We start from the raw sequence: 27,075 nt of genomic DNA on the forward strand, positions 1-27,075 counted from the left end.
TTTAGTCCACTTATTTAACATGCATACACTTATGTACCTGTGTTTATGTGAAAGAAAACAGCCAATACATAATTTAGTTTAGTTTTTACTCCAAACCTCAAAAGTCAATAGGGTTGTATAGAATGTGTTGACATAAAACATAGAGTGGTTGAGAAACACAATGCAGTTCCACAAATTGATACACTTAATTAGGGCCATAAATAAAGCAAAAATGTAGCTATTATGATAAAAAAAATGCTGATTGGATCTTTAATGACAGAAGTGAAACAAATAGACAAGGCTAGTGTAAAAACATTAAACACCTGGAATAAATTGAAAGTAATACCTGCCTATTTTATCACTTGTTAGCAGCCAAAACAAATACAACACAAGTCAAAAAGGTTAGGACTTATACAACCTATTTTTCAATGTAAATTCTAGGGTAAAAATGCACAAAATATCAACAGCAATGCAGAACAGAGCACAGCAGAGCAAAAACTACAATTCCCAGGATGCAGTGCACATCCCAGTTGAAAGGTTAAAGACGTCAACCGCACGCTGCCGGGAACGAGGACAACAACAAACCCCTGAATTAGCCAAACGTTAGCATTGTGTTAAAATATCTTATTTTTCTGTGTTGATACTGTTTTTTTATTTGGGAAAATGTCGAAAATGGCTAAGGATATCCTAAAGATGGACCTTTATGGTTTACTCGGAATTGACATCACTGCTACACCAAAAGAGGTATGTATGTAAGCTAGCTGTTAAGCTAATTAGCTAGATAGACATACGTTACTTTAGATCAGATGCATACCAGTCTGGAGGATGTCCTTTCGGTAGAACGTTTATCCGAGTGTTGGCTAACATTACATGTAAAACGCGTTTGTACTTGCACAAGAACAGACTGTACGTGTGCTGCATTTCACTTCAGAAGGCTATTTTAGCTTCTAGTTACCATGCAGCTTGTAACTGTGGGTCTGTGGTTATATTTCCCATGCATGTGTACTAACGTAACATAAAATAGTATTTTCTTCTTTAAAGTGAAACACCAGGTAAGTGAAGCGAGGACTGAAATTGTAGGTTAAATGAGACCTCAAGTAGCAAAAGACTTGAATCGCAGAAGTGTCATACTCGTAAAGGCCACTTGGTAGCGACGTTACAACAGTATTATTTGGTATCGAAATGTAATAAAACAACCGCATGAGGTGCATTTTGAATGAGAGGTGGATTTACATTCTAGGGCTGCAACTATTTGGGAAATTGTGTTCATCTACAAGCTATTTTCACTGTTTAATAGTTTGGTTTTTGAAATATCAAATTCAATAAATAAAAGTCAACTACAACATTGCACAGATTAGGGAGACTTCCTATGAGTTTATCATCTCAATGACACATCGAATAATAAACGAATTGTGTTAGTTTGGAACATTTACAAATAATATGGACATGAGATTCCATTAGTTATTTTGGGTCTGACTACTTAATTTATTCTTAATTTAAAGCTCAACTAATGAATTACATCTGATGAGGCCTAGTAACATGTTGTAATACTACAGGAAGCATTTATAAGACAAGGTTCAAGGCTTTTATTAGTCATAGCTACAGTGTAGTTATGACAATGAAAATCTTAGTTCACAGGCTAGATATGTTGATTACTTGCACACTACAAACCACATTTTGCCTGAATTACATTTTGTGCATGCATGGATTTAGATTTAACTCTTCTAAATGACTAAAACCTGCTTTTACCCTAAGACTTTCTTTCTCTCACAGTATTCAGTATCTTAAATCCACAAGCCCAAAGGAAAATTAAAATTGTGGCAAAATGGAGGCAGGAAGTGACAATTTTAACAGATTTTTAAGTCCACAGGATTTTTGTAGAGGAAGTTAACGATTGTGGCTTGGGTAGGACTGAGATTCTAAAATACATAAAGATGGTGTGTGTGTGTGTGTGTGTGTGTGTGTGTGTGTGTGTGTGTGTGTGTGTGTGTGTGTGTGTGTGTGTGTGTGTGTGTGTGTGTGTGTGTGTGTGTGTGTGTGTGTGTGTGTGTGTGTGTGTGTGTGTGTGTGTGTGTGTGTGTGTGTGTGTGTGTGTGTGTGTGTGTGTGTGTGTGTGTGTGTGTGTGTGTGTGTGTGTGTGTGTGTGTGTGTGTGTGTGTGTGTGTGTGTGGGGTGGTGGTCAAAAATCAATCAAGTGTGTGAAGGCAGATGTCATCAGATGGGCTACTTATCTCAGCCGTTTACCGCGCTTCTTCAACGCTATTATCAGGCATGTTGTTTATCACAGACATGTGACGGAGCTCATCCGAGAGCCTGTGTGTGTGTGGGCTTAGCCACATCTTGTAAAACATGGCCTTGACGTAAGGGGATTTGCGTTCTGCTTCTCCTCCTGGTTCTATTTAGCATCTCTATTTTGTTCTGCTGTTGACCTTTTTTCTTCTAAGCTTGGCTGGCTGATAAATGCTGCGGAAACTGGCCTGTCAAAAGTCTAAGATTTAGTGACTATGAATGACTTGGGTTTGCGTAATCCTTGTAGTGCTGAGGAAGACTGAGACTAGCCTCCATTTAAAGAGTTATGATCTTGCATATCAGCGGGGCTTTGCTAATAATTGCCCAAGTGTGATTTACCTACCACAGATTGCCTGTGTTGAGACAATGTCAACAGGCAAAACCACACAAAATGTCCCATGGTTTATTCAGCTAGTCAAATTGTTGTGTACCTGTTGTGTTGAAGACTGTGACTAGATGCCTGAATGATTTACTTCCAGACAAAGCACCACAGAAAAAGTGATTGCATTACACAATACATTGTAATTGCGCATTGTAAACTAATTTCTCCCAATAATGAGATTCTTCTGTTAGTTTCTGCTTTGTCAAACTCAGGGCAAATAGATTATAATTATTATTGCATTTTAAGGTGCACCGGCAGGACACATCAAAATTAATGCAATTGGTGGTCATCCGGTTTTCTGGTCGTTCAATATCAGGCAGCATCGCCCAGGTGTATTATGTTCAATGCATTGCTGCGTCTGTTATTCACATAAAGTAAATATATCACATATCAAACCCCTTGACATTATGAACAAAAACCTGAACAACTGATGTGTTATCAATCACAATTAGCTTGAAATCATTAATCAACATTATTTTGTAAAATGACTGACATTATGAACAAAAACCTGAACAACTGATGTGTTATCAATCACAATTAGCTTGAAATCATTAATCAACATTATTTTGTAAAATGCACCTTCTACTGTTCCCTCAAACGTTAAAACACTATCATACTGAAAAAATCAGTCTCAGTTCGACTAGAGGAAGGGATGCTCCGATTGCCAATTTTGGGGCCGATCGCCGGAATCAGTATCGGGCGGCCGATCCGATCGAGTGGGCGGGGCCTATTGGGATCTCAGTTAATGGGGCTCATTCACTGGCGCGTCCACAAACAACAACCAACATAATTATTACATTCAAATGAAGTACATTATTCAAGTTTACATTAACTTTGGGTACACAGGAGAAATGAGTGGAAGCGCTCTCTTTTCCTCTCTCCCTCTCTCCTGACAGCCTGTCAGTATCGTCTCATGCAGCTGACTGATCCAGTAATGACTGACCCGACAGTGAAGAATAAATATATTTATAACTAGTTTAGCTTGTTCCAGAGGTAGATCAAATAGCGTGTTGTGTCTAACGGAGCTTACACACGGCGGCGTGCGTTGAAGCTGCGTGTCTGACGCTCGACCAACAATCCGTCACATGAATCTCTCGCCCCGGACACACAAGCACGCGGTTTGATTGGCTAGAGCTTGTACTGGCATATGATTTGATTGGCTGACGCTTCCGTCGAAGCTTCAAAAGTAGAACATTGCTCTACTTTTGAAGCGAGCAACGCAAGCAAAGCTACGCTTTGCTCCCACAAGCTTGACGCAGCGTCCACACAGCGGGTCGGCGGCGTGACATGAAGCTTGCCGGCGGGTGTGCCTGAAGCTCGACCAACAACCAATCACATAAATCTCACACCCCGGACACACAAGCACGCGGTTTGATTGGCTAGAGCTTGTACTGGCATATGATTTGATAGGCTGACGCTTCCGCCGTTGCTCGCTTCAAAAGTTGAGCAATGTTCAACTTTTGAAGCTTCGACGGAAGCGCCAGCCAATCTAATCATATGCCAATACAAGCTCTAGCCATCAAACTGCGTGCTTGTGTGTCCGGGGCGGGAGATTCATGTGGTTGTTGGTCGAGTTTCAGACATGCCCGCTGGCAAGCTTCAACGGACGCCGCCGTGTGGACGCTGCATAACTGCGTTTTGCTCCGCTCACCGGTCCGTCACAGCGGGTGGAGCTGCAGGATTTCTGCTTCACACACGTTGCATAGCCTACCACTATTTTATTGTCATTGGCGGACACCTTAAAATACTGCCAGACTGGTGAAGCCATTTTGGCGAGCTTGTTTTGCCGCGCACAGAGAAAAGTGTCGTGTATTTTACGTCATAATATTACGTAATTCGATCGGGTCTCACGATCGGCATTTTTAGAGAGCACCGATCGATCGGCAGAGAGTGAGTATTGGCCAGATCGTTATTGGATCCCTAGAGGTTTGGTCAGTTTCAAGCGCTTATGCACTTAGAAAGTTAATTACAGTGTTTTCTGTTTCTCTTCATGAAATCAGTTTTTTATTCTTACTTTTAGTTCTTCTTTCCTGTGTGGCCATGCCCTCTGTGCCCCTCTCATTGCTCCTCTTCTTTACTTTTTCCTGTTGTGCCTTTTTATTATTTTCCTCCAGCTGATAATGTCCCATAAATACAGAGCGTTGTAATTAAGGAGGATGGGCCCATGGCAGATCAGGCCTCACGGGCTAGGGGCCCCACCAGGGTTGTGACGAGGCTGCTCTAGGACCAGTTTGTCAACTGTAATTGCCACCAAAACCTGGTGTAATGAGGACAAGATGTGGGCCTGCAGTTGCTGTGGCAGTCAGGGATCAGGGAGGCACACACAGTCTGTTTTTCGTCGGCACTAACCATTGGGGCTACTGTTTGACTGCTGCTGCACAATAGGAGTCTTTCTGTGATTTCTTGGTTCCTCTTTTTGCTAACTGAATCGTGTGAAATAGTTGAGATTGTTTGTCATTTAGTTTGTCTTGTGCTTAAGACAAGGAAACTGAGCATGTGACAGCCTAGAATAATTTAAAAAAAGCAAATGAAGACACAGCAAAAAGTACATGGGACAGCAGTTGGTTTCGGGCCAGAAGTTCTTCTGGGTTTCTTTTCACACAGTCTCACTCATAATTGATTTAGGAGCCAACATCTAAAAGGTCATGGTGAAATGCACACAGATAATTGCGACAGTAATTGACTGCATTAGTCCTGCAGGAGGATGCCACTCGATCTGAGAGCTCTTATCCGCACATGTGCTAGATTCTTCAAAAGTTGGCCCGCTTTGGCTTATATTTAGTAGGACCAAACGGCTTCAGGGTCTTCCAGCATCAATTAAGGCTTGCGTGTGACAGCATTGATGGGAGTAATCATGTATTATTTAACAAAACTGCTCTGGAGGCACAGTAGAGACAAGATATCTTGGAGGATGCTAGACAAAGTGAAAAAGAAAAAGGGAAGAGGAAGAGATGGGGAGAAAAGGCGGTAGGATAATTAGCTGCAGTTTAGAGAAGTATGTGTGTTAACTACGTCTGTAAGTGAACTCAGTGAGACAAAGGTGATGACACGATACATCGCCGCTCTTCAACAAATCGATGACAGTATTTACTTGTCAAACAGCTCAGCCAACCAGAATTTTGTCCCGACAATGTCAAACATCTGCTCAGCTTTCAGCGGAGATGTGTTTTTCTTGTCAGCTGGCTGGAGGTGATAAATTACATGAGAAGTAGATGAAAGTGTGACATGAGGAGGACACGTTATGAGGAGCTCTTAGAGGAACATAGCAGTGATATTTATGCTCCTTTTATCTCAAATCAGATCATCAACTTAACTTCACAGCTGCAAACTGTGTTGCTCTGTTTTGGAAATATGAATGTATCTTTCTACTATTTTACGCCAAACATTGGTTCTACCCTTTCTAAACTTGCTTACCTGTGTAATGCATAGAAGTTTGCATTAGGTTGCAGGTTTTGCCAAATTTATATTTTGGTTGTGAGGTAAGGAACTGTGGCCTTTTTGTATCAATATACACTTACACTGCACTGTGATGGACTGCACAACTCAAGCAAGTTTTATGGAATAATAAGCAATTCAATAAGATGAAATAGATTTGAAATGAATGGAAACCAATAACTGCTTTGAGCAAGGGCAGAAAACACAATTTTAGTCAAAGACCTACAATTGTATAGTCTTTTTGTGAAGCAGACTTTCATTCTCAAAGAACTGATTGGGCCGTATAAGGAATGGAGTTCTCCAACTGTTCTCCCCACCTAGCCATTGCTCAGGATGCAATGGCTTTAATGACCTATTATTGCCTTTTTACTTAATCTTGGTTCCATAAATGAACACCATCATTCACCTGTATAGGGATGAATGATGTTACGTTTGAACTTAGGTTTAAGTTCTAATTTCCTGCAACAAGCCCCTGGTAAACTCAGAAGGGTTCACCGGGGGCTTGTTGCCTTCTTGTGATCAAGTACAGTCTTACCTCTTGTACTTTGGAAAATTGGCATGCGGTGTGGGTGTAATATTCCTTAATTGACTGTCATGGAGACTCATTGGAGTTGCTGTTGAAGAATGCTTGGACACTGATGGATTACACCATTCTGTTCGGTTCCCTCACAGTTTTGTTTTCCCCCCTGTTAAGTTAAGTTAAGTTAAGTCTGTATGTTTTGGCGTTCACTCTTAAGATAAAATTGTGCAAAACAACACTCAGGGAAACATTACGTATGCCAGAGGACAAGGCGTCCAATGCAAACGTTTCCCAGACACGAAGAAAGTAGCTCCCAAGTTCTGTGGCCCGTAGAATGCTGGCGGGAGATTGATTTGCTCAAAGGGGGGTGTTTGAAAACGTGCAGAACGTTGGCATGGCTGATTAAAACTGGTGAGAAATGAATGTCAGTATGTGTGCTCGTGTCTGAGTTTGGATATAGGGGGGCTATATGTGCCAAGTTCTTAGCATGCAATGCATACATGCGAGCGTGTGTTTTTGAGGTTTTGAAAGCTTCAGCGCCACGCTCTACAGCCCCCTCTGGTCTCCACGGAAAGTTTCCCTGCTTCCCTTCTGTCTCCAGAGGAGCAGTAATCTAATGAAAACCACCTTGTCATTAACGTGTCCCTAGAAGGACCAATGAATGGTTAAAATTCCAAGCAGTGACCCAGGGTTAAAAAATCAGCTATAACTAAAACCTCATATGACATTACAATACTCTGAAGTATTGTTTAGTTTTTCCACTTTGGTTCTCCGAACCCCCCAAAAGTTTTGGCTACCTGCCTAAGATATTAATGGCAGCTTTCTCAGATTTGTTATAGACAATGGCACTCTGTTTGTGTATGTTATTGTAACGTTTGAATAAAGATGGTCTAATACTAGGCTGCAACTTAAGGCCACATTTATCTTGCACGCTGGCAATGTGCCTGGGAACAGTTTGGAATTCTTGTCCAAGTAATTGACATTGTGTGCTGAGGTGGTTAGATTCTATTAGCAACATGTCAGAAGGACACGAAGCAGAGGATCAGCTCAGGTGTTGATTTGATTCAAACAATACTATCGCAGATTTTTATTTGAACGCGGACCACATTCCAATCCCCAGTGCTTTCATATCAGACTGTTACCACTTGTGCCATTATTTCAATGGGGCCATCATTTCTTTTTAATTCAGACTTTGGTTTTCTGGGGCAAGGACGACAGGATGAAGATAATTGGTACTGAGAGTAAGAATGTAACTTTCACATGGCCAAAATCTGTGCTTAAGTGGATGATTCTTTCTCTTTGTGTCCTAATCAACATTTTCCACTCTTCATAACTCTAGGGCTTCTTCTGTTTTTCACCTAGATCAAGAAAGCTTATCGACAGAAAGCCTTGACATGCCATCCAGACAAGAACCCAGACAACCCAAAAGCAGGTGAGTGCGGTAGTCATTGTGTTGACGCGTGTTTCTTTTCACCTTCTCCCAATTCTGAGGCTCATCTCTCTGTCAGTCACCCTATTCAACTGGAACAAGAGCTATTAGAAGCTTATGCCATTTCTGCATTGTTTTCTAAAGAATAGGGTTAATCAGCCTGACCGACTGGCCACCATGCTCTCATCAAGTCATACCCTGCCAGACGGCCTAGCCACAGCTCTCTGTGGGACGTCTAACCAGCGCCTGTCTCTCCCGCCGGCTTTCTAGCCAGACGGGACCAGCCAAACACCGGCAGCCCAACCATCACCACCAGCGTTTCCACACTCCATCCCTCTTTGGCTCAAGTCCTTCTGCACGCCTGTCGCCAACCAGCATGTCTACAATTAGACCAGGAAATCTCAGCGTAGCTCTTAGTCGGGAGGAAGGGGGGAAAAAAAGGAAACCTTGGACAAAAGACTGATCACGAGGCATGTTTTCAAGTGAGGCTTATGCGGTTGCTGGATGGTTCAGACAATTCCTGATTATGTCAGGAGGAAGAAAAAAACTGGGAAATTGGTGTGGTTTGGGGGGTTGAGAGGGATAATACAAAAGCAGGGGGTCGGTTTCCCAGAAATGTAAAAGAAGTGGTTTGGAGGGCCTCAGCGCTTGAACCCGCTCATGACAAACTCGGTCTCTATCGCACGAAAAAGAGGCAAGACTCTGGATTTGCTGCTCGTCAGGGGGAAGCTTGTATGCATGTAAGAGGTGACTTAGGGGTCATGATTCCTCAGACTGAAGACAACCCCATACTATTTCTTCACTTTCCTCAACCCTCCATGTTGTGACACTCTAGCTGCCTAGTGGGCATGGCAAGTCTCCCCCAGTTGGATTTCTTTCCAGGCCATTATATGCGTGTAGGTAACCCGAGCGCCTCTCCTGGCAGCCTGATCTCCAGAGCCTCCTGTTAGTGTGCACTGCCGCTCCCCAGAGGGAGTAACAGTATCGGCCCGTTAGGCCTCCCATCAGAGAATGATTAAGCCCGGCCAGTATTGTGCAGCAGTGTGGCGGTTGTATGATGGAGAGTGGGATTGTGGTCTCTCTGTGTATATTTCTCTGTGTGTGTGTGTGTTGGATGACAACTGGGGGAGGTGGAGTGTTGCGTGGTAGTGGTGATTGCAGCAGTGGCCCCTCGAGGTGCTCTAATGGAAGATAGATGGAGAGGCCTAGGATTTGTGTGGGAATGCACGTCCGTCTCATCGGAGGAAACTGGTTTCGTGAGGCACACGGCACCTTTTTTAAAGCATAAAAATGTCTCTTTTTTTTCTCAGGCCTTTGTCCCAGCTTCAGCTTTATGATGCAATGTTGAGCACATTAAGCCTCCTTTGGTATAAGCAACTTTCTATATGTCAAACCACCTTATTTTTTATCCCTTTTTGTTTTAGGTGCAAAGTGATCTAATTAACAAATGTTATATCTTAGTGTAATTTATTTACATTTATTTGCTTATTCCATGTTCGAAACTTTGGTTCCTGTGAAAATATACTAAAACCTTTTTTTCTTTCTACGTTCATCCAGTAGCAGAATGTTTATGTTTTTACTTTTCCACTTTTTTCCAGTGGATCTCTTCCACCAGTTGTCCCAGGCTCTCGAGGTGCTAACTGATGCTCCTGCCAAGGTAATACGGCGGATGCCTCTCACCTCGTCATCAATGCTGATTCACACTCACACAGAGACTTGATTTCATCCTGGTGTCTAACACTGTTTTCAGGCTGCCTATGACAAGATCTGCGCTGCCAAGAAACAAGCAGAAGAAAGACACAGGAAGCTAGATGATAAGAGGAAGAAAATAAAACTCGGTAAGTCCCTTTCCATATCCCGCGTCATCTTAAGGCTCATGATTTACTTATTTTCTAACAGGGGATACTATATTTTAAAGTGCTGGGTAAGCTGCATGGTTGTCAAGGATGAAATTCAACAAGAAGCTGCACAGTTTTGTCTCTTTTGCTTGTTGTAAAAAGATACTTGAGTGTGTTTGTATTTTTGCTTTGACAGACTTGGAGTCCAGAGAGCAACAAGCAGAAGCTCAGACTCAGGATGAGGCCTTCAACACTAGAACACTTGAAGAAGAGGTAAGAGAATGAAGAGAAACCATATGAGAGATGAACCAAATATCAATACACTTCAGTCCTTATCGTTGTAATGGGAAAAAGCTATCCAGTTCATCCAGGGAACTCTGAAGCACTCCTCCCAGGTGCTTTCTATTCTGTTTTTCGTCAAATACTCCCTTCAGATTGAGTTAATATCCTCCAAAGACTTGGGTCAGGAACAAAGGCTTTATCTGAGAGGCTTTTTTTTTGCTGCCATATCATAATTATCAGTAAACCCATTAGGTGATATTGCATGACTTGATACACTTTGTTCGGGAAGCCAATAATAAATAAAAATGGTGTGCGTGCCTCCTAGGTGAGTCATGGCGTGTGCTCAATGTGTTAATGCATGTAAATATGTCGCCACTTTCCATGTTGGGGGAAGAGGTAACCAGTAGGTGGCACTGTTCCATTTTCTTATCTCAAGACTTCTTTGCTTTAACTGAAGAAATAAGGTCTGCACACCGTACTGGAAATCTCAAATGAGCAGAAATGGTGTCTTAGAATGAGATAGACGGACAGGGGGTGACCTTTTATATAATCAATCTATGGTGATAGCTTATAAACAAGTGATTAATGAAAGAGCTAACTGACTGTCATTCCAAAGCTGTATGTCTGTTCTTATTATGGTATGGTTTGTGTCTGTTTCTACCAGATAGCCCGTTTGAGAGAGGAGGGATCCAGGCAGCTCGAGGAGGAACAGAGGCTTATCAGAGAGCAGATCCAGAGAGAAAGAGAAACACAGCAGACAGGAAGCTACACAAGTATGTCTACCTCCAAGATTTAACCTAGTCCAGTCAGTCCAGGTAATCCAAAACAGTTCAGTGCAGTCCTGTTTTTTCCCCTGGATGAATCCAGTTTGATCCAGTGAAGACTAGCCTGAATGAACCATAATACTCTCAATCCAACCTTAGCGGTCACCAGCTTCCCGGTGGTTCTCCAAATATTATACACATAAAAATCTATATATATATATTTGAATGGATGTTTTACATTGTCAAGATGTCTACGTTTTTTGGCAGTAAGACAATATAGCATTGTGATAAAAGAATGCCAAACATCACGCACACACAATGTTTGTCCATCCAACTTTATGCCTCTTGGTTTTTGCTTTAAGCTTCAGTGAGACATGAAAAAAAGCTTGTAAAATAAGACGAATAGAAGTGTGGGTATTTAAGGGAATGACTGATTCTTGGCCCTAGACGTAGAGCTCTTTTTGTGGCTGGACAATTACTCATGCATAGTCAGCACGTCTTTTGACTCTCCTCTATTTGCACGCAGGCAGGCCTCCCAGCCCTCCGCTGAATAAGTGCTCTGCCTGGACCATCTCGAGAGGCACTCAGTGGATTATTAGACTGCACTAAGAGACATACATTTCCCATAGGACAGTCAGTTTCCACATCTAAGTCAAAACAATTGTTTCCTTGTATTTTCACTTAACTGTCTCATCCCTTTGACCCTTATGTTTTTTTTCAGTCTCAGGAGTGGTGAGATGTTCCAAAACCAATGTGACCCCCAAATTGAAGGTACGTTTTTCAACAATGGGCTTTAAGTCCGGGGAAGAGAGGTCAGGACGAGGTTTGCGCTTCTTGGAGACTAACATATTAAAACGGAAAAGATTTTTGATAAAACCATTGACATTTGTAATTCATTATTTGGAGACCACATACGCTGTCTTAGCACTGAGCGCCTAAAGTCGTCCGGAGGCCTGTAACGATGCCAAGAGAGGGCTTATTATATTTCCTCCTGGAAACTGCCTAGCCCGGCATATTAACGGACACTCTGGGGACGTTAGCTAATGTGTTTAGACATTAAATCTGGTTTTCAAATTTGATAGGGAATACACTGCTGCACTAGATGGCTAACATTGTGTATACAGTTAGAAAAACAAACATCAGCAGTATGAGGGACTACATCACGGGTCACATTCAAGAACATGGGAACACTACTGCATCAACATATCTCAGAGAATGTTGGCTCTTCTTATGTTGATGATCAAAAATAAGACTTACATTTTCTGATACAATATAATACTGATCCTTAAAGATTAAACAGGATTTATAGATCAAAAACACATCTGACTCTGTTAGACAATTGATGGTCAACCAAATGATTGTTATTCATTACTTAATTAAAGCGAATCCCCAAAAACGTTTGTCCCTATGATAGTTATTTGAGAAACAGCCATTTGGTTTCACTTTAATCTCCTATCTGTATATTTGTTTACATTTGAAGTAATCAGTTAGTGTTATGTTGGGGTTTAAACCGCAGATATCCGATCATTCCCAAACGTAAACCTCTTATTCAAAGATCAATGAGTAAAGGGGTTATCAGTTGGTTCTGGAGACTGACTAATTGTTGGTTAAAAAGTCTACTTAGACAGGGTCATTCCCAGAAATCATGCTTCTCTGACAGTGAGCAGAATGCTGGAGCTGAATCAACACCTAGTGCTTGCCATTTATATCCCATTTCAAACAGTTACACTCGTTATACGAGACGTTACACAATATCTCTGTATGGGAACTGATTTCAGTGTTAAGTGAAAGGACTCTTAACTAATAAAACAATTTGATGGATGATCTCATTGTCTTTTGTTAAGGCTGTTCATTGGAGTAGCAGAACATAGTTTCAAAATCAACATTTACACAGCACAGTATAAATATAATCAAGACTTAGCTAAAGAGACATTGTTGCACAATCGAATAAGTGAACCACAGTTCAAATACAACAACCTTGTACCTAGGGCGAGCTGTTTTTGATTACGTAGCCATTATTGTGTCTGGTGTTGTGCTTCAGTCTGCGGCGCTATAGTTAAGAACCGTGTATTTTCTGGTCCAAGTCTTTGCGTGTTAATTTCCACCATTTTATCTGTCCGGCATGCTCGGTATGAATGGAAATTGACTGCAGGTCTCACAGGTGGTGCCAGAGAGATGTTCCAAGAGTCTAACAATGTGTGTGTTCTCCTAGTTATTGTAATTGGTGTGTCATCACAGCCAAGCCTACCTGGCAGACTTTGTCTTTTTCATCAGCTGAGTCCAATCAATTGAGCTGTAATGATTACACATTATCATGCACCTCTTTAATTCTTCAAAGTTCTGATGATTAACTTCTACTTCTTCTTCTTCTTCTTCTTCTTCTTCTTCTTCTTCTTCTTCTTCTTCTTCTTCTTCTTCTTCTTCTTCTTCTTCTTCTTCTTCTTCTTCTTCTTCTTCTTCTTCTTCTTCTTCTTCTTGCAGCTGAAGTGGAAGTGTAAAAAAGATGACCAAACGAACGGAGGCTACTCTCAAGACATTCTTTTCAGACTTCTACAAAAGGTACACCCTCTTAAAATCAAATTAGTGCTTCCACAATTTTCCAGCTTAAAACTTAATGAAGGTAATATAATGAAATATATCTCGAGGCAACTGAGGTAACAATCCCTTTTTAATATATTTGCACTAGGACTTTGCAGGCAATGTTGTAAATTAATGAGCATGACTGTTTTACAAGAATTTTGCATCATGCATGTGATGAAGTACTTAAAATGTGAGCTATTTATTTTACTGGATTAACCAAAAACAGACATTCCCATCGGAGTATTAAATGATATTATTTCTCAGTGAAGTAATTCATTACTTATTTCTTAATCGCAATGCAAAATGAAATAGATTTGTAGAAATAATAGAATTTGATCCCTGAATTGATCCAAGCAGAGAAACAAACTCGCCTGCAGAGTCCGGCCATATCTGAGGTCTGCATGACCTCACCGCTGTAGATTGTTTTACTCTTCCCCTTAAACAAGGCCCATTAAGTTTTGTTGCAGTGAAAGTGCTGAGGGCAATGTTGGAGTGCCCTTTTAAAGCCATGCACGCTTGTGCCCCTCTTACCAGGTGATTAAGCAGTGCCAAGGGATACATTAGGAAATGTGCTCTTCTCATGCAACGCAGTACCACCTTATGCCATGATTCGTGACAGGGCCTTTTAGTGGGGGCATAGGTTGGCCTGGAATGAGGATAGGGCAAGTGTCACTGACGTAAAGCTGTTTGGAAAACGGGCGTATGAATTTCTCCTCTGCACGAACCCCATCAATACGGCTCCAGGCAGGAGGGCTGTGTCGTAATAAAGACTGTGGAAGTTGTTTCTTTTTAAATTCTCAAAAGCAAAGGCGAATACATTTTAGCAAAGGTTTTGTTTGGGATGGCAAGCTATAATGATTGACAGTTAATGTTTTAGGCAAGAAATAGCCGCCACTGTGTGGGAAAGTACGGTACGTGTGTTCTTGTGCATGCGTACGTGTCCGGACTTGTGTATTTTGGCCGCTCCAGATAATAATTCTTAGTTTAACGGGGGGGAAAAAACCATTTAAAGATATTAATATTCTAAGAAACAGAGGCCTTTGAGAGTCTCCTTTGTCACTGTTGGCCTGCTCCAGTGTCTTTCGTAGACATTAGCATTCCTGGACTTTCCTGTTCCCAGAAAGCTTCATTTTTCCAGGACGAGATTCTCCAAGGCCATCCTCCTCTCTGCTCCCAAGCCCCTGCTTTAGGTTGGGAGAGGTTGGTTATAAGTGATACAATCCTGAGGAATTAAAAAATGGTGCTGCTGCTCTGCTTATAGCATTTTTTCAGTCGAGATCAGGTTTTTGTCTCCCTGCTAAGACATTTCTACCCGTCCTCCTCTCTCCATATCTCTCAGACAAATATCAGGGAATGTCTGAGATGCTCTTTGCCCCGCTCATCTTTTTGACCTGCCTTTCCTCCCTGTTCTGATTTGTGGCATAAAACTGGATGAGAGCCACATCTAACTTCATGCCAAAAACATTGTTGATCAAATACAGTCGTTGCATAAAGAGTAGTTAAAATGATCCAATATTGCCTTTTGTCTCTTTTGAGAAGTGGCAGACGTCTCACTTTGTACACGATGTTCTGTAGAGTATTACTGGCTCGGACCCAAACATGCAAAACCCATCATTAGAGATCAGTTCTAACAACCACTCACATATTGAATCCTAACATTTATTCCAGAAGTCTGTTGTATTTTCAGGCTGCATATGCTTTGTGTTTTCATAGTTTGGGGTTTTGCCGTGAAAGGAAATACCGATTTGAATGTTTTGAATCTCCTCTTCCTTTGTTTGACCTCTTCTTTTATTCTCCCATTTCTAACCTCTAGTATGGGGACGTGTCGAATGTGATTGTATCGAGTAAGAAGAAAGGAAGCGCTGTGGTTGAATTTGCGACTGTGCGAGCAGCTGTAAGTTCCTTACCCCCTCCTGGGACATTGTCCTCATTCTGTTTGTTCAATAATGGAAATCTTCCCCTAAGCAGACATTTGCATAGAGCCACATTTGTTTACAACTCACTTGCCCCTCTGGAGTCACCTACTGAGTTTGACTATTACTAAATAAGACACCTGTCAAAGACTCCCCAGCCTCAGGACAGTGTCTGCAACCTCAACTTAATGTTTTAGTCATTCTGTAGCATAGAAACCTCTGCTGATGGGAACCATAGGACGGAAGAACTTGAGCCGCTTCATTGTTCTCCACACTGTCTGGATCCTCAGGCCCTTTGTCATCATGGTGTACTTTGTTGTTGTGGTTTCCTCCCCACAACATGTGGTTTCCTACAGAGAACATGTCTGCCAGTCTACAGGGATCTGGGCACAGGTTCTGCGGTCTCTGTCTGTCCATCTTCATGTCTCAGACTTTACAATACACCTTTGTCTGTGTCTACATGTGTTTCTCGGATTTATATAATACCCAGGTGTAAGATAGACACATTTAACAGCTTTCAGAACAAGGAGAATAAAATAGTTGTACAGAAACAATCCGAAGATGTACTCACTGACTACTCTGTGTTTTTAGGAGCTGGCAGCTATGAATGAAAGTGGCCTGAGTGAAAACCCCTTGAAGATTTCGTGGCTCGAGGGACAGCCCGAGGTTATTGCTCCAGCATCTCAACCTGGCCTGTTCATGTCTTCACAGGTACCCATATATATATAACCCTAAAATGCACTGTTGTTATTTCCTCCCTCCCTCATCAAGCACGTCCGCCCTATGTTACAAAATGTTCCAATGTACACGGCTTCCAACACAAACGCTATTGCCTAAACACTGTCCCAGGAAGACAAAGTATGTAAACCTTCTGAGGTTTTACTTTTGTATCGGCGATACTGGTGTAAAACAATGTGTTTTGTTGAATGGGTCTCAGTTTATTTGCTTTGGAGTGGTTGAGGCGCTGGCCTTGCACTGGCCCGAAGCCCCCGGCCGGCAACTCATTAACACACCTAACCTGGGAGACCCCAGGAATGCAGAGTCACATGGCAACCCAAGAGAAGCATAGTGAAATAATGGTAGCATGGCACGTCAGACTGACTGGATGTCTGCATGGGTGCCAAGTGAGCCTGTATTGCTGTTGATAATACAATATTTATTATTTTAGGTATAATGTTTTTATTTTTTATTTGAAGGATTTACTTTCTGCAGGCCAAAGGTTTACTGCACAAACCCCAGATGCTTTATTCAGAAACTCTTAATACATTTTCCCTCTGATGTGTTGCCTCTCGTGACTTGGAAATCATGTAGTAGTTCTTGCTGCAATCTCGACTTTTTGAAATTGATTTTGCACGCCTAAACTTTCGCTACAGCTCGCATGCACACACCAAAGGTACACTAACTCTTTTCCTGTCCAAGGATAATCTCATTTGAGCCATATCCACGGAGAAACTACAAAGAGTTTTTTTGTTGTTCTTTTTTAACTTGACATTACATAAGTATGAAGTCATGTCTTTTTTCAAACCCACTGTGTCCATTTCACTTCCTTCATGTTGTGATCCTTACCTGTGAGGGGTTTTCGATCAGTAGACTCTCTATCTGCAGAGCTGCTGCTGAACTGGGCTTCACCTCTCCACTCTGTGTCGGACCCCCTTGTCAAGGCTAGCATGTGAGGCTCAGCCTGCACTCTGGGACTTGTCACACTAATCTCTTTAAATGTTATTATGGTAACCCGTTTTGCGTTACATATATCCAAAACTGATTGCTTCATCTTTCTTTTTTTGTCTTGCACACTGGAATAAAAACATTACTATGACCGGTTAATTTTCACATTAGCCATCAGCGAGAAAAGTTCTCGCTAAAGAGGCCCCACCTGACATATTGGGTGAACCAGTGTAGATATTAGTAATGTTGTTCCACATCTGGCTCGGGGTCAGTGGACATGGGGGGGCATTTGAGAAAAAAAGAGACGTAATAAGAAGCCAAAGCCTTGGAGGTCCTTCTCCCACGACTCTATCTGAAATCTAACCATCTGATTCCTCTGCTGTCCTGTACTCTTGCATTGCAACCCCACACCAGCCAGCTGCACTCACAGAGCAGCAGCCTCGGTGAGGACCAGTGCTTCTTTAACCTCATCAATCCAAACACATCAGTCAGAGAGTCAGGGTCTCACTGCAGGGAGCTCGGAGACACAGACGTATGACTTCAGCTTCAGCTTCAGTTCCAGCTCTGCTGAATGAATTTGGGGCCTAATGGAGATGGTGCACAATTCCCCTTGAAGACCCCCTTAGACCTTAGGGTCCTGAGACCTTGAATAATACTAACTATACCATGATGTGTTTTGATTTTCACTGCTTTCACAGAGGGACACCCAAATGAACTGTTTAACTCACCATGGATATTAAAAAGTGCAAAATAAGGAAGGGGCACATCTTCCGAAACCATGTGCTCCCCTATTCCTGACTCAATTCAGACCCCTCTCTTGGGAATGGATGTTGTTGTGTCTTCACCCTTTGATATAATTTAGTAAGAGATTGGGAACTGGCCATGAATATGAAAGAAGTGCTTGGGAAATTCTCAGTAGCTATATTAGCATTGAATTAAACACAGTTGCAAATGTCAGTGAATTCTGAATGAGTCACGTTGCCTGACTCAAATAAAGATAATAAGCCGTTGTTTTAAAGTGGTGAATGATAGTGGCCCGTGGGCTTACAGAAAGAGTGACTTACATACTGTACATTTAAATGTAGCGCTTAAAGAAAGCTGACGCATCAAACTGTGATTTCACATGCGAGAATGTGACTTATGATTCATATCTAACCTTCGTGACTTTCTCGGTTATAGAATCCCTATCCAACTATTTTTTTCTCTGCCAGACTTAATGCTCGTGTCTCCGGAGATATAATACCATCATAAATCACTGTGTCTTGATTCATGGTTCATAGCACAGTTTAGCGTACCATATTATTTAACATGAATCTATCGTAAAGCCTTTGAATTTGAGCTTCCTACGCCTGCTTCTTCCATCTAGAGCTGGAGAGCCATCGCGGGCTTGTCACGACAGAAACCAGATGCAGCAGATCTGCTATTCTCGGATTGTTTTTCCAACCCGCTGGCTTGCTAGTGCTTGAAAAGTGCACTCTCACCTAAAATAGCCTCTGACTCTGGAAGAGATGCTCTGCATGTGGCGCAGTCCACCGTGGCCTGACCTGCTCTCTGAGTGGAGATAAGGGACTTTAGGATTTACTAATAGAAGGAACAAATATCATTAACTATTATTGTTTAGTACCTGATATTAATATTGTTTATCAAATATGACTGATTAGTTATTAAACATTCATGAAATCAAAAGTAACTTACAATATAATAAGCAACAATATAGCTCAGCAAAGAGTTTAAATTAATGTTGCAGTAAAAAATAAGATTCAGTTAAGTGAGTAAGCTATACAAAATGGGTTACAAGAGCAGTTTTTACTTCTGTAATGGAGTGTAGTGAGTTCCAAAGGTTTAAATGCATCTTGGGAGAAGGCACTGGCACCCAATGTGGCGAGGCTGATGGCTGGTAGAGAGTGGACGTGCCAATGGAGCCCGTGGGGAGTGGGAGGAGGTGTGAGTAGAGAGAAACAAGACATTATATTCAAGGTTGGGGATGTGTACCAAAACCCTCAAGGAACACAACACCACACAGTTTACAGAAAATATACACTGGTTTAGGGAAGCCTAAAATACACAGATATGTTTTCTCATCAGACGCAGAATGAATTGTTTGATTATGGTTTGGTCACAAATGAATAATTATGGTACACTCAGTTAATTATACGTATCATAACTTACACAAACTCACCTCTTCAATCTGGCTTTTAATGTGATTGTTTTTGTATTGCTGGATTTTAGTTTGACTTTAACTATATATATTTATTTGTTGTTCTTTTCTTTTCACTATATCTGTAAAGCGTCTTTGAGCACCTGTAAAAGCGCTAACAAAATTCATCTATTATTATCATGAGGGGATAGCTGTTGTTTATCGCCATTACCGTCTATAGCTTGATAATACGTTCCGACATACAGACGGAATAAACAATATCAGTTTCACAAAATCCCCCGTTGTGTGTGTGAAACCATGGAGTACATTTCAGTAGCATCAGGTCGAGTAGGAGCTGTAATAACAGTATATATACGGACACCATCTTATTTGCCAAAACAATATTTAAAGTTTTTTAGTTTGTACCTGACAAAATGAACAACTCATAAGAGCTACTATTTAGTGAGATGACAAGATATCTCAGTATTCTGTATGACGGCATGTTGAGATTTCTGCAGGGAGAGAAGTGGTTCCAGATGTGATAGGGATACTTCACAGCTCGGCCAGTTTGTGCTGTGCAGACAAGATAATTTGTCCTCAATTACAGGCTCTTTCTTCTCGCATCGGTCATGTGGCTAAACACTTGTTGAGCTTAAGTTTATTTGATTCTTAGACCTGAGAGCTTGTGTCGTCATGGCAGCAAAGGCCTTTTCAGCCAAGCCAAGACAAGATTGGAATTTGTAAAGAATTTTGGGGTTTTCAAAAAACTTTTAAAAACTTTTTTTGAATATCAAGAATGGTTGTTGTGCATTGAATACCAATATGATTTGATATTATAGTTTTTTCTTTTATTTTGACGTTTTTAACCCTTAGTTTCACAATATGTGACAATCTGACATTTCACAATTCTTCTGCCTCTTTCAAATCAATGAGACTTTGATCGTCTTTCATGATATCAGCCAGACACTGTCCAATATAAAGTCTTGGGAACTGAAAGTCTCTTTCCCCTGCTTATCTGGAAAAGGTAGCCTGTAAAGAAAAGTCTGACAAACAACAGACACACCCTGGTTAGCTATTTAATGTCACCTCTTTATGATGCAGGTGTGCCTCAGACAGTTGCTCTAAAGTCCAGTTCACTGTAACACAGTATTTGAGAGTCTACATGAAATCCTGCTCGACATGCCTGTGTAATTTGGGCTTGTGTGTCTCTCCACCTTGAAATAATGTTGTGCTGCATGTTTTGTTGGATAATCCAAGGCTATCTGGAGAAACTGTTAGCCTTGCCTAATTGCCTGCTCAGTGACTTCTGACAGATGAAAAGCCAAATAAATGTCTGTCCGTCAGGGTGTGTAAACAATCTCATACGAGCTCTGTTAAAATGTTGACACGAGCAGCTCTATCCCACAAAACCACCAATCTTGGAATTCGAAAGATATCTTTCTTTACTTCTCAAAAATACAAAACAGTACATTCAATCCAGAAAAAAAAAAAACATTCACAATGCGTTACTGTCAAATCATATAAAAGAAAAATGAACAGTGATATCCACTTTAAAATGGGAGATGGCAAAACAGATATACAGTGCAGACGTACCCACAGACGTTGCTGTTTCTGTTTGGACATACATAGAATTCTAAATCTATTGCTAGAAGCGGGACACTTGTGGTTGGTATATTTTGCAGAATGCCCCGTTGGGAACTCAGGAATGCGACGGGTTCTGGATTTTGCCCCACAGGCTTTCCTGGCAACCCCCCCACTAAGGCACAGACTGAGGCTCTGTCCCAGCTCTCCAGGCCTGAGCAAAGTGGACCTAGATTGTGTGCACAAATCTCAGTTTGACCATGCGTGCTTACAGTACATGTGTGTTTCTCTATACTTGTGTGCCAACGTATGTGAGATTCAAGCGTGCGTTCTTCACGTGACGGGGGTCTGTTTTGTCAGAAGGTAGTGTTTAAACCCTCATCAGGACTTTTGCTGCAGTAATGGATGTCTCTGGTCCTCCTCCCTTGACACCCCCTGCATATGTGGAAGTATCACGTTACCCTTTACCACTTTCCTTCTCGTGCGCCACTCACCAGAGCATCGGACTCTGATTTGCAGCTAAGAAAACAGCCTACTCCAACTTTTTATTTTTTTATCTAAGGTCTTGGACCTGTGGCCCAACTTGGTCTACAGCCCAACCTGCCACCACTGGCTGGCTTTTATTGGAAGCAGAGCTAAGTGTTTGTTTTCACTGCATTGTTGGGAATGAGAGATGGGGGGTACCTTGGTCTACCTATGAGTGGGGCCTCTGGGATGCGTGCGGAGGAAAAATTGCCCTCTGCACACAATAGATTGGCAAGCACGCCAAGAGCCAAGACATCACAGCTCGAGGACCTTGGATTCCAGCCGCAGCTTTTCTTTTTCTTAAACACAACACTCTTAAGTCTTAGCAGCCGTCGTCAGTGCTCTGCTTTGTGGTTTGAGGGATTACATAAGCAAAGGAGCAAAGTAAGAAGAGTTGAAAATGGCCAGCTCGGTATTTGACATCCGTCGGAGTTCAATTATTAACTAAAACATTGTATCCACCTCTCCAAGGGGTAACTCTAGGAGAACATTAACTATGGGTCATTTCTAGGTTTCACCCTTTACTTTTTTTTTAAGGATTAATGTTTAACAAATGTTGTGGACCAATGTGTGCAGACACAATGGTGCTCGTATTCAAAAAGCAAACATGTTTTCCTGAAATAGTCAAAAAGAAATCATCATTTTCATCCTGTAAATCAGTTTTGGTTTAAAATAGTAGTTTACATCCATTAAAGCATGGGTGAGTCAAGTTCTCCCGAAAGGATTTGGTCTTTACTTGGTTCCCGGGTATTATCAGAAATCTCCAGATTTATTTCAACAATAACTGCTTTAGGGTATTGTTTTGTCCATAAAATCCGGATCATATCCCAATAGAAGGGTGCCGAATTGGATATTTTCTCCATATTCCAAACCTTAGTAAAGCCTTGCTGACGGCCTGGCTCCTATGCTGTCTATTTGTGGAGTTTGTCCATCACCTGGAGGACATCATCCAGGATTGAAGGGCCCAGGTCGAGGCTGAAAGAAAAGCCACTGTCCTCCTCCTTATGCTGCGGTCCAACAGTTTTGTCAAAAGTCTCTGTGGAGTCTTCATCTCTGTCTGAATTCAGACTGCCCCGTCCACCGCTGTGAGCCAGGTTGGGAGCAATATTATTCCCTCTTTTGTACCCATCCTCCTTTTCCATCCCTGCTTCCCCGTCCTCATTGTCCAGCAGCGGCATAGAGTTGCATATCTTTTTTTTCTGGGACATGTGCAGGCGGCCTACATGCCAGTCGGGGCTCTCGGAGCCCTCGGCCTCCTCCAGGTTCACACGAGGGGGCTTTGGCGGGGGAGAGCAGGCCAGGAAGAGATTCTGCTCGCTCTGGGAGCTCTGTAAAAGCAGATTGTGGCCCATCTTTAAGAAGGCCAGATCTCCAAAGCTGTCTGTGTGGGAATCGTTGCCAATATGTGAGAGGTGGCGGAAATCAGCCAGCGGGAGGCTGATCATGTTGACAGAAAGCACCTCCCGGCGCTTGGTGTTCCTGTTGGGCCAACGACCGGAGGCTGGCTTTCTGTGCAACGATGTTCTGAGGGGCATCTTGGCAGATACTGTGAGAGAAACCTAACTGTTTTTATCTATCCTTTTTTTATATATCCTCAGTCTTTAAATCCTTTATCCTTCTTTGTTCGACAAGGATTCCTTAGGAAGTGATGAAGCTCATAATTCCATCTGCATCAAAACACAAAAGAAGAGAAATGATAAAAGTTAATAACTTGATTGCACTTCGTTCTTAGTAAGGATAACAAGTAAAAAACATATAAACCCAATTGTACAATTAAATGTTTTTCATGCACGACAGCCATTCTTGATATAAAAAAAACACTGACACGTATAGATCCGTTTTTGATCGCTCAGGCCTCCTTCACATCATGCGAAAATATGGCGCATGTCTGTGCTTGTGCTTGTAATTGTAGCAGCAGATGTAAGTTTTGGACTGATCCAGTCGGCTTGATGTGAATCGGGAGCAATTGTTAAGAGATTGCACCTGCTCCACTTGATTTTGATTTAATATAGTTGATATTATTTGGCAGTACAGAGTTGTTCCAACAATGCTTTGAAGCTTCCATTTCTAAATATTTACTTTTTCAGATCCCTGTTTTTTCCCGTGAATGCAGGTGTGGTCTGCAGCCTACTCTCTTAAGGAAGTCTATTAGCCTTCTTATGCCTTCCCGTAACAAAAGCAACAAAAATGCATGTTCCCAAACGGTTGTTGTTGTTATCCTGCATGTTAAAGTGAATCATATTTCTTCACATTCAGTTTTTGGAAGAACATGAGGTTTACCGTAACTTCTGACAGAAATCAGAATCAGAAATTTGAACATATGTTTCTGATTTTGTAAAGAAAATACAAATAGCTGTAGTTCAGTTGTTTTATTTTGCTGTAGTGTGAGAGATAGACTCTGGATGTGGAAGTGAATACAATTGAGATACTTGTATTACATAAACAACACTGTAGGCAACACAGTTCAAACTAAGCTCTGTAATGAAGTTTGGCGTTATTATAAAAATGTTTATATCCACCAACAAAACTTAAAAGGAAACATTCATGGTCACATTTAACCAATACAATAACACTTAAAATTAAAGTCTTACTTTGTCCTAAAAACAATAACATAATTCTGCGTTCCGTGACCTATAATCATTTTATTGAGTAAAACAGAACTCGGTTCATCAACGCTGGCATGTCGATTGGATAATCTGCACCGTGTCTGTGATTTTACAGTCTCCCAAACAGCTCGGCCCATATTAGATCTGCGTTCGTGACTTGAAACACTCACTCTGTACGTTTGTAAGCCACTACAGCAAACAGGTTTTGTTGGCCTGTAAAGGTTTTATCGGCACTTTAGTAGCAGCGGGAGATTGGAGAGCGTGGACACAACAGCATTCCTTTCCAAACATGTCAGTTTGGCCAAGGAGGAGTGTTAGGATTTCAGCCATGAGAATCTTGTTCGGGAAACACTTCATGATCAAGTACAAAATGAAAGAAGCCCCATTAAAACAGATTGGCCAAGAAGCGATTAAAACAAATCCTCCTCAATGCTGCCATAAATCTCTGAAGCGGACAACAAATCTGTCTAATGTAAACTTTAACTACGGGTTAACACTAATTCCAGATTATTCCTTTAATGCAGTTTGTCTAGAAAACAATAGGATAAAGATGAATTTATTCTTACCTGTCTTGCTGAGCAAATACAAGATATTTGAATCCAACAAAGGCACACACGTCTCTGTCAGGAAAATGGGCAGCGTCTACCTGCACACCCTGACGAAATGATCCTCGACATGATGGGGCTTGTTCAACGGCTGCAGAAGATCTCACTGAGCAGCCTAGACACACAACAACAGACCGAGTGACTTCTCCTCAGTCACATAATCACAAAGTCAACTTTTACAATAAACTGTAGCATTTAAATGCCTAAAGAGTGTCTCTTACCTTTGTCTAGTAAGCATGTTTTTTCAGCCCTTGGATATTTGATCCCTTTTTTTATAGCTAATATTCTCCAGTGTAAACTCCCTCTCGCATCGAGTGATTCAGGTGTGTTGCCGTTGAAAGTCTTCTTTGCCTGAGAGATTAGCCAGGTGAGGTCAGAGTACAAGAGCGCTAAGCGTTCCAGGTAAAGGCTTTTCTTCCTTTTTTCCCCTTAAGGCTTTTAGTAGTTTGCGTTGTAGTCATCCCGCTTTAGAATGGTTGCCAGCCGTCAGATGATATCATCCTAATTGCGGAGTGAGCTGGCTTTTTAGTCATAAGTGTTAAAGTAATTCCTGCGGTCAGATTGGCTGAACCCATTACCTGTGGGACAGTTGTGGGAAACACAGAAAACGTTTATAAAAACTACGGTGCGCGACTCATTTGGAGAGCTTGAAGTCAAGTTGGAATAGGTTACTGAGTGTAGGACAGTTTGCGTGTGGTTCATAGATTGAGTGCTTGTGTCTAAAAGGGAAGTCTTCGTCAGTGAACAAACGGGTCAGCCACCCAGTGGAGGGGGTTAACTGATCTCTAATCTCCATGTCATTGTCCCTGAGCGCTGCTGGTTTGCTGATTTCCTGCCTGCTGCTGGCGTGTCTAAAGCCCGCTCCACAGGCTCTTCTGCCTGACTGGAGGCCTTTAGCTTCTCTGTGTAATCAAAGCACACTATGACACACAGACATGTATGTACAGGCACGCTGGGTTGCACAGGAGAGATAACTTGTTGCATTTCCAATTCTCACGCCCCCGGCATGTTGCCTTTGCCTTTATGAATGCTGTAGCAACAAAGGAATGGAAATTGTGTCAGAACAGCAAACCTTTTTCCCTGCTCTTTGGAATTTGTTTGTGTTCAAAATGGCAGAGTTAAAGCCCTTTGTTGCGCTCTCACGAGGAGTAATTGTTATTTATCTTCATGCCATTTTGGTTGCATAATGGTTTGGAAAGTTAAAAAAATATATATTATATTCTTCAACTTGAGTCCCAGTGTTTATAAGGAGAATATATTCAAACTTAGACACAGTCATGCTCTGGGTTCCCAACCAACTTCGACAACATAGTGTTCCAACAGAAAGGAGGACACGGCTGTGGATCCATTTATCCTTGTTCATTCGACTTAAACATGCAGGATGTTAAGGAAATGGACGAATAATATCTTTCACTACTCAATAAACAATAGGCAGGCCGTGTGATCGTCTCTTCTCCCGCCCTGCACTCCAGGGCCAGACCAGTGTGTAAGAGCCGACACAATTACTCACGCAAATGAAATTATCATAACATTTACTCAAGATCGAAACAGAACATTTAAAAAAAAAAAATTCTTCTGAGAAACCCCATACTTTCTCCACCTATAATCACAAAGCTGCTTTACTGCTGGAAGACAATCAGGGTGAAGAGCTCAGGTTATCTGTAGTGCTGGGATGGCCTTATAAGACCTTCTGGCTGACCAAGGTCGGCCTCACGCTGCAGTTATGTTTGCATGCTATGTAGTTTCAGGGCTGGTACGTTAAGCCTTAGCTGAACTTCTGTATAAGCCTCTTTTCTAAGGCCTGACCATAGCGGGCAGTGTGGTTGGATGCAGCTATGCTGGGCCTGAAATCTGGGATGCTGCATGTTTTTTTGTTGTTGCAGGATAAAAAGTGCTTCCAGATATTGCTTTGACTGGCGCTAGAAGCCCAAACTGAGGCTTTGGTGGATATTCTTCTGGCTCTTTATTGTGTGTTCTTCAGCTGCCGCTGTATCGAGGCCCTCAGACTGCCAGCAGCATCTAGACGAGATTTACAAGAACTCTCAAATTGTTTTATATGAAAAACATTATCCAAATGATTGCAAACATCGGACAAACTGTACTTGCGATACAATTTGATTGTAGTACATCTATGAAAGGGTATGTCAAGAATGAGTCTAGACGGTCCATTGGGGCAACGATCTGTTTCCAAATCAGTTCCCAGTAGCTACTCTTCGTCATGTCCTTTAATCATTCTGGTGAGAGCATGTGTCACCATCCCAACCATTGTCGTCACTGTTTGTCTCCAAAGATATGACTCAGGTATGAGCACTTTTGAGTGTGCTCCAACAAAAGTCTGGCAGTCTGGCTGCTTAGAGGAAGTACTGCTTCTCATTTGCCACATGACAAAGATCTGACATCAGTCAAAGTCCAGGTGTTATCTTTTTGAATATCAAGTGCAGACTCATTACCACATGACAAAGCTTACAGTAGCCTCTAATCAACTGAGGAACCAACACGATCTGGTGATCAAAGGAGAAACATACATTTCTGGGAAGGTAATGTA

The 27,075-nt window shown here is 41.8% G+C and overlaps 2 protein-coding genes across 4 annotated transcripts in view; one reads left to right on the plus strand and one right to left on the minus strand.

Annotated features, from left to right (window-relative positions):
- Positions 1-493: 493 nt before the first annotated feature.
- Positions 494-27,075, plus strand: part of dnajc17 (DnaJ (Hsp40) homolog, subfamily C, member 17) — a 32,587-nt gene continuing 6,005 nt past the window's right edge. Inside the window, exons 1-10 of the mRNA XM_079693776.1 lie at positions 494-723; positions 7,968-8,037; positions 9,633-9,691; positions 9,785-9,872; positions 10,069-10,145; positions 10,819-10,927; positions 11,640-11,689; positions 13,400-13,477; positions 15,312-15,392; positions 16,003-16,122. Coding sequence (XP_079549902.1) covers positions 643-723; positions 7,968-8,037; positions 9,633-9,691; positions 9,785-9,872; positions 10,069-10,145; positions 10,819-10,927; positions 11,640-11,689; positions 13,400-13,477; positions 15,312-15,392; positions 16,003-16,122 — 813 coding nt within the window. The 5' untranslated portion in view covers positions 494-642. The remainder of the gene's footprint in view (positions 724-7,967; positions 8,038-9,632; positions 9,692-9,784; positions 9,873-10,068; positions 10,146-10,818; positions 10,928-11,639; positions 11,690-13,399; positions 13,478-15,311; positions 15,393-16,002; positions 16,123-27,075) is intronic.
- Positions 20,638-25,429, minus strand: LOC307047060 (cdc42 effector protein 3). 3 transcript variants are annotated; one of them, XM_079693777.1, is made up of 3 exons: positions 24,752-25,429; positions 24,492-24,645; positions 20,638-22,986 (listed from the first exon to the last, which is right to left on the minus strand). In XM_079693777.1, exon 3 carries the CDS (start codon positions 22,852-22,854, stop codon positions 22,231-22,233), a length of 624 nt encoding a protein of 207 aa, XP_079549903.1. In that variant the 5' UTR covers positions 22,855-22,986; positions 24,492-24,645; positions 24,752-25,429; the 3' UTR covers positions 20,638-22,230. The 3 variants fall into 3 exon arrangements, with proteins under 3 accessions (XP_079549903.1, XP_079549904.1, XP_079549905.1); XM_079693778.1 differs by having other exon boundaries at positions 24,492-24,675; XM_079693779.1 differs by lacking the exons at positions 24,492-24,645; positions 24,752-25,429 and adding an exon at positions 24,096-24,457.

Source organism: Notothenia rossii (genome assembly GCF_949606895.1).
Source record: "Notothenia rossii genome assembly, chromosome: 7".
Classification (NCBI taxonomy): domain Eukaryota; kingdom Metazoa; phylum Chordata; class Actinopteri; order Perciformes; family Nototheniidae; genus Notothenia; species Notothenia rossii.